A 14316-nucleotide genomic window follows, 5' to 3' on the forward strand; every position below is an offset into this window, starting at 1 on the left:
CCTAAAAGTGAATCTCGCGTGTATTATTTCCCTTAAACATTTTTGAATTTTGAGATTTATGTTTCTTCAATCTAGTATTGACTACATAAAAATTGTTTTAACGTAGAACAGGTTAAAAGCATTCATTTTGCAGATTGTGGTATTTTGTGCAACTGTATGAGTTGTTCTGATTGGCTGTTTAATTAGCGAGAAGTATAACTGCAGTAAAATGTGATGACGTCTAAAACGCGTCTTAGCATTAAATAAAATAAGTTATTTGGTTTTATGGTGATAAACAATTGAATCTCAGACAACTGTTTTGTTTGTTAGAATACATAATATGCAAAAATGCTGACATCGTGTAAAATAAGAAATTATCCGTCCTTGACCTTTCATTGTGATTGAACAGAACGAATATTTGACGACCGGACAAGAAGATAGTGCAGATGATATGCTTTTGAATGGTATATGATTTAGCCGTATGTTAGGTCTATATGCATTACAAAGAAAATGTTATAGTTAATGTCATTCGTCTAAATGTTCTTAATTGAGCACCAAGATGATGTAATTATATATAATAGATTTATTAATTTTCCGTTTTTGTTCAATTATATAAACAAAATCAGATTTTATATGGATATTGTAAATTTTAAGTGCGTGCAAAACGTATAACACATGTGACATTTATGTCTTTTGGATAAACAATATGCACATTACACAGCTTGAGTGTACTATCTGCGAATACATGAAAGGTACATTGCATTTTTAAAATGATTAAATCGAAATGACTAGGTCTGTTTAACGACCTTAATTAACCATGCGGGTCTCGCACGGTCGGTAATCGAAATTATCCAGAAAGAATCATTTTAATGTTGTAAGTCGTGATCATGTTGTTAACATTATAATTCAGTTATGTTTTTGCATTGAAGGCATAGTCACACGATTGTACCATTACTTTATAAGGTAGAGAGGTATGTTAACATGTTTTTTACGTTTATTATTATTATTTAAAGAAACGAATATTATTGAGGTATCAATATCTATATGTCAAAAATAAATAAATTTATCGTTTATAGGTTAAGGGATTTTTTCATCATTTTGAACTGCAAATAATATAATACTGGTCAAAAATCAGTCTTCCAATGAAGCTTTTGCAGTTGCCCTAATAACACCATCTGCAAATAGGAATCATTTTGCTTTTCTTTGTTTAGATAACACATCGATTGTTGTCAATATTAGGAATTAAATAATTTACCATTTTTTAAAAGGGGTAATACAAATCTTTTAAAGTGTATACAAGCTGGGAACAGTATATGTTCCTGATACAAGGTATATACAATAAAAATATGGTTTATCGATATCGAAAGTAGAAGGCATGTAAACAAAAAAGTTTATCCCCGTTCAATATTCGAATGAATACTGTTTGTAGCACGCGGATAGTATTTTTAATGTTAGAACATTACTACATACTGTATTATTTGTTTTATCAAATACGACGAAAAATTAATATTGTTGAAGATTGAATACCCTTCCTGAGCAACTAGGATCACCATCGGTTTTATGTAGACAAGTAAGTGTTCGTAAATTTCGATGTCGTGTTTTGAGGACAGTTGTTTATCTATTCTCGCTTTGGACATGGTGTTATCTGTGTTTCTTCAGCTGCCTCCTTGTTATCTTTTCCTCCTGTCAACCAAAGAAAAGATAACCAGCTTGTTCAAAATAAATTGAATTTATGAAAATCACAATAGAATTTAAAACTCAGATATAGATGTGTATGTGTGTGTGTGTTTAGCTTAAATGAAGGAACCATCTTGTCCCTACGCCCTTTTGTCTTTGTTCTTTCCATTCATTATCCGTTAGTCTAAAAAAATATAATGAGCAATACTCTTCCTACATCACTTGGTAGATTTTAGTGAAGTTCAAAGTATTAAAGTGCATACACGGAGAATAAAAATGAAAGGTTCTATTCATGATACACAAATTCAAATAGAGTTAAAAGGACAGGAATTCAAATTCACCAATCGAACCTGATTTTAAGTTCTGTCTCTTTTAAAACTTGTTTATCACATTTATACATACTTTTCTGTATGGGCTTTTTTCAGTTATAGATCGCACCATTAGAAAACCAAACGAACAAATTATAGCATGCAAAGCATTGGAACTTATAAAAAAAAATGTTTTACCTATTTTTTGATAAAGTTCAGGGATTTCCTTTTTTATCTATTTTTTGGAAAAGACAATACATGCAAACCAATGCATAAAAACAAAATGTCCACGAAAATCAGATGGTTTTGAAGATATGAAACCAATTTAAAAAAAGACATAATGAATTCAACCACAATTTTCATTTCCACAACTGTCTAAATATTTCATCTTAAGCATGATTTAGGGAGTATACGTCAATGTAATGAAGATTCAACGACACAAATCTTAAAAAGACATATGGAGGTCAACATGTACGGTCTTCAACAATAAAAAAGTGTCTATACAATATGTCAAACTCTTTATCACCCTAGTCTAAAAAAGTTGTCAATGATCTGAACATACACTTTGAAATATTTGTCATTAACAGCAAATGTTCAATTATTGGTTGATTGGTTGGTATTTAACTTCACTTTGAGTGTACTATTGTGCTATTTCGTGGCGGTCAGTGTTAATGGTGGAGGAAGCCGGAGTGCCCGGAGAGTACCGCCGACATTCGGCAGGAAAACTGACAATCCTAGTCAATTAAGATTAGAGTTGAACGCACCTGCTACATGCAGGATTCGAACTCACAACCTCAGTGTTGACAGGCTGGTGATACAGTAGTTGGACTACTAAGAACACTCGGCCACCGAGGCTCCTGCAAAGGTTCAAAATAATGACACAAAATGACCAGTGCGTTATAACATTAGACGACTACTGACGAACTTCCTGATTAGAGACAAGCACATGAGAATGTTGTTGGGTTAAACTAGGTTTTTTACACTGTAATAATGGAAAAACTTCTTGAAACTGTTAATAAAGCAAAAACATAATATATATTCGGTTCGCCGACTCCCTCCCTGCTCTTAATGTATATGTATACATATTTTTGGTTAAGCACCGTTTAAGTCGAGAACGTTTCCTATAAAGTCTAGTTTGTAAATTAAGGCGACAGTAGTTAACCACGTAAATCGATCAAAAAGAGATAAATCAAGGTAACAAACAAAAACCTCAAATATTTAATAAAACAAAAAACATTTAACCTACCTACCCCTTTTCTGCCAGGAGGCAGGAAACAAGAGTATATTGTTTGCTCTAAGAAAGAAAACCTGTTGAAACTTTCGACAGTATAGGAAATTTGAGTCCGACTTCGGAGACGTTTATTTCAGCATAGACAATAATCATCGGTAATTGTGGAACTACCGACAACTTACTGCATAACGAAAAAAAACAGGGAATAGGATACTTAATTTAAAGTAAAACAAATGTAAACACATTAGATGTAACGGCCATCTTTATGTTACGAAATGTAGGGTTTCAGTAGTTTTTATAATTGAACCAAAATTTGGGTATGAAATGTAAGTATTTAAGGTAATTAGACAAGAGATAACAATACAATAAGAAGCGGTTCATTGATTTTCTACCATCGCTTTATACAAACTCTACTTTATAGATGGTCAGTGGTCAATAGTATCCTACTGACACTGTGTAACGATCAGTTGTATTTACCTGTGTGGTCATCATTTAATATGGCCCGTTTTCTATAATAATTCAGTCAGATAGTGTCTGAATGTAGAATGTGGATATAGTTTTTTAATTACCTTGATACACAAAAACTCGGGTATGTACATGTTCATAAAATTACACTGCCAAATCTAAAATTAATAAAAAAAAAAAATCAATGAATTTACGAAAACATCACGGTCCAAATGCAATGCATATAAACGTTGTGGTACCTTTTGTAATCTGTTTATATAGTAAAATTAAGAATTACCAGACACAGTTTTAATATTATTACAATTTTATTTTACAACATTGAATTTAGAAATTACTGAAGAGTTTATATGTAGTGTGTGCAAGCTAATGACCGACGAAACACTGGGAAATGGTCCGTTTTTTTTCAATGTGACAGGACTATGTTGTGATTTTAATTAGTTTAGTATTAAGGTTAAGCTACTACGTATTGTTACATAGTTTACTCATGCTCATGTCATATATTCGGATTACCGCATGAACCGAATTATATTAACTGCGAGAAAAAAATTTAAAAATTGCCATTATACAGGGCTATTTATATTTTATTATCAACTTTGACACATGTAAAAGAGAGGCGAAAAATACCAAAAGGATATTCAAACTAATAAGTCGAAAACAAACTGACAATGTCATGGCAAAAAACAAAAACCGACGAAAAGACAAACAACAGTACACAAGACACAACATAGAAAACTAAATACTGAGCAACACGAACCCCAAAAAAACTGGGGGTAATATAAGGTGCTCCGAAAGGGTGAGCAGATCCTGTTTACCATGTGACACCCGTCGTGTTGCTCATGTTAGTACAAACCCGGTGATAAGTCTAATTTGGTAGGTCACATTCGGTGAAAAAGAGAACGGGATTGTAGTTACGACGATTGGAATATATCCGCCGTCATTTGTGAAACAGATATTCCATAACGGTCAACCAACTGGTGATGGCGTCCGAAAAAATTTCGAAGGGATGATTTCAACTTCACCACTCGGAACTCTTGGTTCAATAGCTTCATTAGAAGTTGCAACCCTCTATCAAGGAAATCATGATAGAAAATGCAAGCTCAGGAATATCGTATCAACTGGGAGATATATGTTCCATATTAAGAAATGATCCGGAACCTGTCAACCGAAAACAAAACAAGGGCTTGAAAACCTTATATCAAATTTTCATTTTCATAAATAAGAGAGGACTTTCTATGGTATTATATCTTTGTGTATTTACTACATATAACTTCAAAATTCATATTTTGACAAATCATTAAACCATGACCCGGATAGAGTTAACCATGATCCTCGTACTAGTATTTATCCTTTTTGAATTAAAAAATACAAAACACTTAATTAAAATATCACAGACAGTCATGTATATTAAAGTAAAAATAAATCATGCAATGTAACCACTTTTTCTCTGTTTAACATTGAACGAAAAGTTTCAAAGTAGTCGATTTTATGATTTGCTAAAGACAGCGCTTTGCAAACACATCTTTGAGCAGGGTATTAAGATTAAGTTTATAATGACGAGTTTGTTGTATATCAGCACACACGTGTTTTCAGTGTATTATAGGAGATTATTTTTTTCGTATATACATAATGAAATATTTGCCACTGACAATAAGTCATGGACTAAGTTGTCTTTTTACAAAATATCTAGTGTTCACTGTGTTCATTATTACTGATTTAAATAAATGTATAATATTTTAGTAAAGTTTTCATTCAATATATAAAAGGTTGAAATCATACAGGATACCTTGATCCTTTCCATATAACTTGGAGCACCTATTCTGGAAAAAAAAACTTATGAATTCAGGCGTACACAAAATGTCAAAAAACGAACAATCAAAATTTCATTTTTTTTTAAAGGAAATACACAGGGTTTTTTTTCTGTTTCATTTTTTAAAATGTTGTTTACTTCCTACTTCTAATAAAAATTGAAATGTAATACAAATAACCCAAAGCTTAAAAATAAGAGATACGATGATTATTATTATATCCAAAATCAGACGTCATTATAATAAGCGGATTTCCTCGGCATACTAATCCTCTTGTTCAGATTTGTTTACAATTATTGTAGTTCCAACGATTACACTTAATTTAGCGTTAAATAGGGATAGTTGATCTACATTTGAATATATTTAAACTGAAAGGTAAACTTTAAATACGGGCCCTCCCAATGATATTGTCTTCGGTTTTTTTCAAACACTCAGAACAGTTTAAAGCTTTAACGTAGCATAACCAATAGACTCAGAGCAGTTTGTAGCTTCAACATGGTATAGTCAAAAGACTCAGACGAGCTGAGAGCTTTAACGTGGTATATCTAAAGACTCACAAGAGTTCAAAGCTTCAAAGTGATATAGCAAAACAATTAGTTGTAAACGTTTTCTGTTTGTTGAGAGCTTTTACTGTTTGTTCATGCAGCTTCCTTATCAATTGTATCTTGGACTCCAATTGTTGAAGCTGGGTCATTTATCATAGTGCGCTATTTCTTATATTTTTTTACTAACAAAATAAAAGTTACAAACGAATAAAAGGAAGATGAACCAAAAGAACAAACAAAAACCAGAAGTCGAGGAAAAACATAGAGCTAAACGTACCGCACTAAAACCCGAAAGGTTCGGGTATGATAAATTAAAGACTAAAAGCCTTGCTTAAAAATAAAAGTTTTATTATTATCACAAAATCAATGAAATGGACATAACATGCCATAGTATTTAATAAAACAATACGATCTCAACTATATACATGCATATAGTAGTTTTTGAAACAATCCAATTTCATATATTGACGTCCACGCTTCTTTTTTTATATGTTGTATTGTTGGGCCGTTGTAACATTGACGCATGTGCATGTTTTTTATTCGTAATCGTTTGCTTTTTGTTGACAGTGATATTTCTGACGGATATATTTGTGTTTTTTGTTGACAGTGGTAATGTTGACGGATATATTTGTTTATTGTTGACAGTGATAATGTTGACGGATATATATGTTTATTGTTGACAGTGATAATGTTGACGGATATATATGTTTATTGTTGACAGTGATAATGTTGACGAATATATATGTTTATTGTTGACAGTGATAATGTTGACGGATATATATGTTTTTTGTTGACAGTGATAATGTTGACGGATATATATGTTTATTGTTGACAGTGATAATGTTGACGGATATATATGTTTTTTGTTGACAGTGATAATGTTGATGGATATATTTGTTTATTGTTGACAGTGATAATGTTGACGGATATATTTGTGTTTTTTGTTGACAGTGGTAATGTTGACGGATATATTTGTTTATTGTTGACAGTGATAATGTTGACGGATATATATGTTTATTGTTGACAGTGATAATGTTGACGGATATATATGTTTATTGTTGACAGTGATAATGTTGACGGATATATATGTTTATTGTTGACAGTGATAATGTTGACGAATATATATGTTTATTGTTGACAGTGATAATGTTGACGGATATATATGTTTTTGTTGACAGTGATAATGTTGACGGATATATATGTTTATTGTTGACAGTGATAATGTTGACGGATATATATGTTTTTTGTTGACAGTGATAATGTTGATGGATATATTTGTTTATTGTTAACAGTGATAATGTTGACGGATATATATGTTTATTGTTGACAGTGATAATGTTGACGGATATATTTGTTTATTGTTGACAGTGATACTGTTGACGGATATAATTTAAATTACTGTTTGTCTTTAAATAATTATATTGACAACACCTAACTGAGTTGATACCGCCTCGATGGTCTCGTGGTAGCTTGTTTGCCTCGAGTGCGGTAGGTCGTGGGTTAGAACCTGGGCGGGTCAAACCAAAGACTTTAAAATTGGTATTTGCTGCTTTTCCGCTAAGCACGTGGCATTCAGGAGTAAGGGCAAAGACTGGTCGGCTCGGGGTTAGAATAATGTGTCCGGGTAAAGGGACATGTCTTTTCTGCGGACTGTTGCTTGTGAACTAGCATGTTCAAATCCGGCTCAGCGTGTCGGTCTTGTACAAAGCAGGGTAAATATTCATATAAAATTAAATATGTTTTCGTCCTGAATATGCATATTGATTTGCCGCTGGACGTTAAGCAGCCATCCATCATCATCATCATCATCATCATCATCATTATCATAATCCTTACTGAATTGTAAATCAAACGTGTTTGTCCATTAAAACATAAAACATAAAATATTCTAGTGGCATCCGACGAAAGGAATTTAAATTATACGTAACTGAAAATTAAAACATAGGTATCGGCCATGCGTAAAAGTGTACTTAGATTTAAATAAAATTTGAGTGATCTCCCCATTACCAGAAAAAAAAACCCAACTGAACTACAAGGAACTCCTATGTAAATCATGCTCCGTCATTTATTATAACTGTCCGATATTCAAGTAAATTATAACGACTGCCTCTGGAAGCCTAAATGAGAGGATTACACGCCAGTGTAAATGGTTGTACTTTTATACTATGAATGGTGGTATGTCAATCTAATTAAAATATAGTTCTCTGATTTCGTTATCCTACATATATGAACGAGCACGCGAATTAATATAGATATGAATTTTAATTAGATTGAGTGGTATATTTAATGTATTTGTGAAACACATTTCGCATCGGAACTGGTATAGCCACATTGTTAATTTCCAGTTCAACTAAATAGTATTTTGTATCAAATCTTAAATGTACATACGTGTCTTGCTTTCTCTTTATACGTAAACCCTTATATAAGTACTCGTATAGAAAATTCTTAATGCTGTCGGCATGTACGATTTCACTATTTTCTAATCAATTTTATACAAATCTTTATGAAAAGAATTCGCCGCTTCTAACACCATTATTCAGTTAAAAACCATCCCAGGAGTTTTGAACTTCGGATAGTTCTTTGAAAATGTTGGGACAACAGAAGACACAAGATTTCAGATTGTTCTTAATCTTTTATTCAACTCTGCGATTTACTTTATATGTTGTAATTTTTATTGCAGGGTTAGTTTCGGAGTCGATTTTAGCAGTATATAGTTAAATCGCACGTATAACAGTGCAATTTACTAGGAGAGTCATGAACAGAAAAGACTTTGTTTTCGCAATTTTTATGACATTTATGATATTATTTTGCCTAGTTGAATACAAATCTGTAGAAAATGACTCCTTACATATACAGGCAGTACAAACAATTGTATCAAGGAACTGTTTATACCCACGTCCGAGTGAAAATCACAGAAAAAAAAATGAAACAGAAACGGGCCCATTGGTATTTCTAACTGGAAACGATAAAAACTTAACACAACCGCAGAAAGACTTGGAAAAAATCCTAACAATAGCTAAAGCCATGTCAAAGGAGACCGTGCTTGTTACAGTGATAAATGACGGATTTTTACCACTAGCATATAATTGGTTATGTAATACAAAACATATGGGAGTTCATCATCAGGTCAGTATTTTTTTAGATTTTTAAATGTAATCGATTTTTGATATTTGCGTTAACATTTTGCTTTCTATTGACATACTCGTATAATTCAATTTTGGATGTAACACGTCTTCTGATTGAATGAATGTTTTTGTCTATCAGCTCATAGACATAATCATCGACGTTTTTTCATGATTTACTCCTTAAAAAGGGAATTTAGAATTAAATCAAAAGGAAGACTGTAATATTTTTTCTGTCTATTCGAAAAAACCTCAAAAATGTGGTGCAACATTTTTGATGTTACTTCTTCATAAACAGAACAAATAATACAGTCATTCCTTAAATAACATAAAAAAAGTCGTGAGGTAACATAGCGATAATATTGCAGCAATTGGTAATGAGATTCTTGACTTGAAACGAGACTATACACGTGGTGGGTTAAAAGTATGCAAATGATCCAGTCATTAAAACAACCCAAAAGCATACGCGCTTGATTTAGTGATAATGGTATTGTAATAGGCAATACTACACATACATATAATAATAGAAATAATAGAAATAAAAAAGAAAAAAAAAATACAAAGAAAAAACAAAAAACAATAAAAAAAACATAAATATCCGTGCTAAATCTCTACTAAGATTTCTCAAAAACAGATCTTTTTCTCATTGAATGATGATGAAATTCCGTTAAAGACTTAAAGGAACAAATATTACATTCATGCATATTGAAGACCAGAACGACAAAAAAAGATTCAAATAAGTCAGAACCAAAAATATGATCGACCGGGAGGTAGGTATGTGTGCGTGTGTGCCTTGATTCAGTAGCTTGATTGGCACAAACTTTGTTGTTTGTACACGATTCACCTTGTTTTGTAGGTATTAGTGATTGCCACGAATCAAGCAGCAAAGGAGAAACTTTTGTCAGTATCACCTGATATCAAGGTAGTTGTGCTAACCGTCGACAAATATCTCCAGAAAGATCAACAGTACAGTCACGTGGGTTATATCAGACTTTTAGTTCGTAGAACCGAAATACTGTTAGCATTATTGGAGAGTCGTATAGAAACATTCCTGTTTGAATTTGACTTTCTGTGGCTACGGAGTCCGCTCTCGTTATTTAAATCATACTCCGGTAAATATGACATGCTGTTTGTACACAATAGCAATAGGCATAGCATGGTAACAAATTCAGTAAATGGTGGATTTTTCTACATGTTTCCTACTAACACTACTGTTAAACTATTTCAAGAGTTGTATAGAAGAATGCAGAAGTTAGCAGATAGAATAAAAACATGGCCACCAGAGAAAAAGGTATCCGAGAAGGCAAATGATCAAGTGTATTTAAACAGATTATTCTCGAAACGCTATGGCGGATTAAAAGCTTTAATTTTACCGCATACAGATTTCCCTGACGGAAAATGGTACTCCTTACTGGAATCTAAACGGAAATCTTGGAAACCATATGTCATTCATAACAATTGGATAATAGGCAATGATAACAAAATAGCACGTGCTAAAGAGTGGGGACATTGGTTTCTAAATGACAGCAGCGAAATTCAATGTAACTCTGAAGTTTTTATAAATGACCATAGTGTTTTAAAAAAAGATATTTTCCGTTAATATGTTGTGTTTTGTATACTGTTGTTTATCTGTTGGTCTTTTTATTGTTTTGCCATGGTGTTGTCATTTTATTTTTCTGATGTCCATTACTGACATTTTTTTATCTCTTTAACTGATAATATTTCTTAACTCTTAAAATAATTCTGTCCGTTAGGAAGTCGTCAAACTGACAACAAGAAAACTTTCTAGCCGAAAAATTTACATTAAAACCATTCATAAGTATTTTTTAGGACAGTGCCCATTAAAAACAAAAAGACTTGAAAAATTTCCTTCAAATGATAGATTGATTAACGGTTGCTTGCTTAACGTCCAGTTAGAAATGTTCAGGACAAAAGCATATATACAATAAATACAGCGGGTAGGTGCTGCAGAGTGGGATAAGAAAAGCCAAGAATTTCGACTGCACTGAAAAATGAGGTTTTGTTGGAGTAGGACTGAAACATTGCCATACAAGAGGCTATCTACCGACCCCCTCCCTGACACCTACAGCAATTGAAAAACAGCATTTAAAGTTATATGAAACTTCAAATTTTGATTAAAGTTGAATATGTTTTATATACTTGAATGGCTAAGTTTTACTATAAAAACTTGTGTTCGTGAACTGTTTTGTAAAAGAAATCCTTTACAAGTTTGAGCTTTCTAAAAAGCTGTAGATTGCTTCGCTGTACCCTAATTTAATGTAATATGTGTGCATGTGGTTGTTGATTTAGTATTGGAAATGTGGTATTTTTAGATATTGATTGATATAAAATGGATGTCTTAGACTTGGAATATCAATTTTGTATATATATTAAGATGAATTTTTCTGAAATTTTAAACTGGCTAATTAGTTTCATTGAAAATGATATTGTTCTACTTTAAGAGTGTGCGTTAAACACCCATGCTTTTAAAATGTTGTCACTTTACTTGTTGAAAATTAAAATATTTACAAATAGACACGACTCTGGAGGTGTGCCTAGACTGGCAGAAGTTATAAAATACAGATAATGCATTTTTGTAAACATTGTATAGGATATGGAATATTGTTTAGCAAAACAAATCGTGCATATTGCAGATTAACAAAGCAAATAAACAAGTATTAATAATTGATATTTCAATATTGAATTTCAGTGTGCAATATATGCATAATGAAACGAACATGAATTTATGACAGCTGATCGGAACTGAAATACACATAGTTAATTTTCCGGCATTTAATGTCTTATCCTAAGACGAGAAAAGTATGTAATTCTTTATCTCATTTAAGCCAATAGCTGTTGCTGTGTCTCAGTCGCACCATAAAGCAACCAATCAGAATCTATATACATGTAATAAGTAACTATTTCAAGATGGCGTGTATATCGCCTGAAACTAATAGCTTCGAACCGTGATGCGAAGCAATAATATCAAAATCTTCATCAATGTACTACTATTGAATTATTGTCTTACCGTACACTAATTCGCCAATATTTCTCCGTATGCAGTGACCGTATGCGAATACGACACGGGTGTCATTCGGTATATCGAGAAAACAGATAGTGAAAGAATACCTAACGGTGGTCAAGTATTACGATTGGATCGTAAAAGCTCTGGTATAGGTTCGTGAATTCAATCTTATCGAGAAGACATATGCAAGGTCAACTACTAATCTAATTTAATAAATTATACGGACAAATTTACAAAAAAATAAAACTGTCCGTCAAAATGGTTCAACATAATGATCAGAATCTGAGAAAAATCAATGTTTAAAAATAAACCGTTCTTACAAAACAACAAAACAACAAAAGGCAGATTGCTCCTCGACATTTCATTGACATTAAATATGTAAACAAACAAGATTATTTTTATAATTCGAATGACTAAACAGCTTTTCTTTGAAAAATGTCATTCCATTTTAATGAATAAAATGGTTTTTACGGTTACTTTGTGTTTGCATAATCAGAAATTTTGCAAAAAATAAAATATTTACCAAAAAATGATTTTTTAGATCGTGAAAGATCGCGTTCTGCTTTTTCAAGATCGTGAAAGATCTGATGCTATGAAAACGTTCAACTCATTATTTAATTATATGGTAATTTATATTTTTAATTGGTATAGCAAATATTGGATTTGCATTCCAGTTCTGTTCTGTTCGTGAATTGCGCTATAATCGTTTAATGCCATTGGATCTGATTATCTTATAATACCACACCGACTAGGTGCCTTATAGCAATATCAGTCGTATTTTCGTCCTTCATAAGTTTTGATTTCTTATACAGATTTAAGGTTGAGAATACATTGTAGAACCTAATCGGCTAAATTACAGTTCAGGCTGGGCATCATGCGCAATCGATCGCGAGGTATGTTGATTGGTACTTACCCAAATAAGTAGGTACAATGTGGTACTTACCCCACTAAGTAGGTACAATGACGTATGTTATATATAGCTATTGTGAACAGACTGGTAAAATAATCGAGTATAAATAACGTTATCTTGGTACGTTTTTAGTTTATGTCAGCGCAGCCATGAAATAGACAATCAACTTATAACTGAAGATAACATCCCTTACAAAAAAAGAAAGAAAAAAAAAAAAAAACGTACACGTTAAAACGAGAAAATTAACGGCCTAATTTATGTACAAAATAATGAACGAAAAACAAATATGTAACAAAGCAAGAAACGACAACCACTGAATTACAGGCTCCTGACAGAACAGGCACATACAGAATGTGGCGGGGTCAAACATGTTAGCTGGGGCCCAACCCTCCCCCTAACCTGGGACAGTGGTGTAACAGTACACCATAAGAACACACTATAAAAATCAGTTGAAAAAGGCTTAACTCATCAGATAGGTACAAATAGAAATACATCTAACAAATACACAGAGTGGAGGAGGCTAGGTACTTGTACATCCCAACAATAAAAAGACATTAAGTACAGATCTGAGAGTACTCGCAGTTACTGACAGCCAGTTCAAAGCAAATAACAACTAATAAAAAAAAATCATGCATCTAAGACTAAATTATCAATCAGTACAAATCCAACATCCAATGGATTTAGTGTAAAGACGTAATAAACAGTCAGAGAAAAACATGATCTTGTGCAATGCCATGATACAGGTATCGACAGATTGTAGATCCATGATTGTGCATATGTATATAAATAATAATATTTAATTTGCTTTTGATTTACTGATAAAAAAATCAATATTAATACCAATAAAACAATATTCAAAGATCTAATTACAGTGTTGAACTGGTAAACTTTTATAATATAGTTTATTCAAAGGATCGATAAGTTTACCGGGATCGTTTCTAAATTTCCGGGCACGCTAAATAACATCTCCGTAAAAATGAGGATGTGCTATCCCGTTTGAAATAAGATTTCTATAGGTACAACCAAACTTCAAAACCAAATAATTATATCTATAGAAGAATTTAGTAAAGGTTTTTTATACTCTTTGGTAACGAAATCCCAGACTTAATAATTTACCAGTAAAACATAGATTACGTTCATTAAAATCCAAAACGTCACAACAGACACGGGCATACAAACGAGTTGTGATATAAACACCGTAAGATGGTGCCAAAGGAACATCGCCATCCTAAAAAAGAAAATAAACAAT

The 14316-nt window shown here is 32.3% G+C and overlaps 1 protein-coding gene across 1 annotated transcript; it reads left to right on the top strand.

The window, feature by feature from the left end:
• Window positions 1-850: 850 nt before the first annotated feature.
• On the top strand, window positions 851-11817 carry LOC127712649 (uncharacterized). The gene is made up of 3 exons (XM_052219217.1): window positions 851-942; window positions 8691-9136; window positions 9989-11817. Exons 2-3 carry the CDS (start codon window positions 8765-8767, stop codon window positions 10730-10732), a joined length of 1116 nt encoding a protein of 371 aa, XP_052075177.1. The 5' UTR covers window positions 851-942; window positions 8691-8764; the 3' UTR covers window positions 10733-11817.
• Window positions 11818-14316: the final 2499 nt, after the last annotated feature.

This window comes from Mytilus californianus, unplaced genomic scaffold (genome assembly GCF_021869535.1).
Source record: "Mytilus californianus isolate M0D057914Y unplaced genomic scaffold, xbMytCali1.0.p SCAF_8, whole genome shotgun sequence".
NCBI classification, from domain to species: Eukaryota; Metazoa; Mollusca; class Bivalvia; order Mytilida; family Mytilidae; genus Mytilus; species Mytilus californianus.

Coding starts and splice junctions, on each gene's coding strand:
- LOC127712649 (XM_052219217.1), top strand. CDS start 8,765: ATGAACAGAAAAGACTTTGTTTTCGCAATTTTTATGACATTTATGATA. Junction 9,137..9,988: donor ATATGGGAGTTCATCATCAG/GTCAGTATTTTT, acceptor CTTGTTTTGTAG/GTATTAGTGATTGCCACGAA.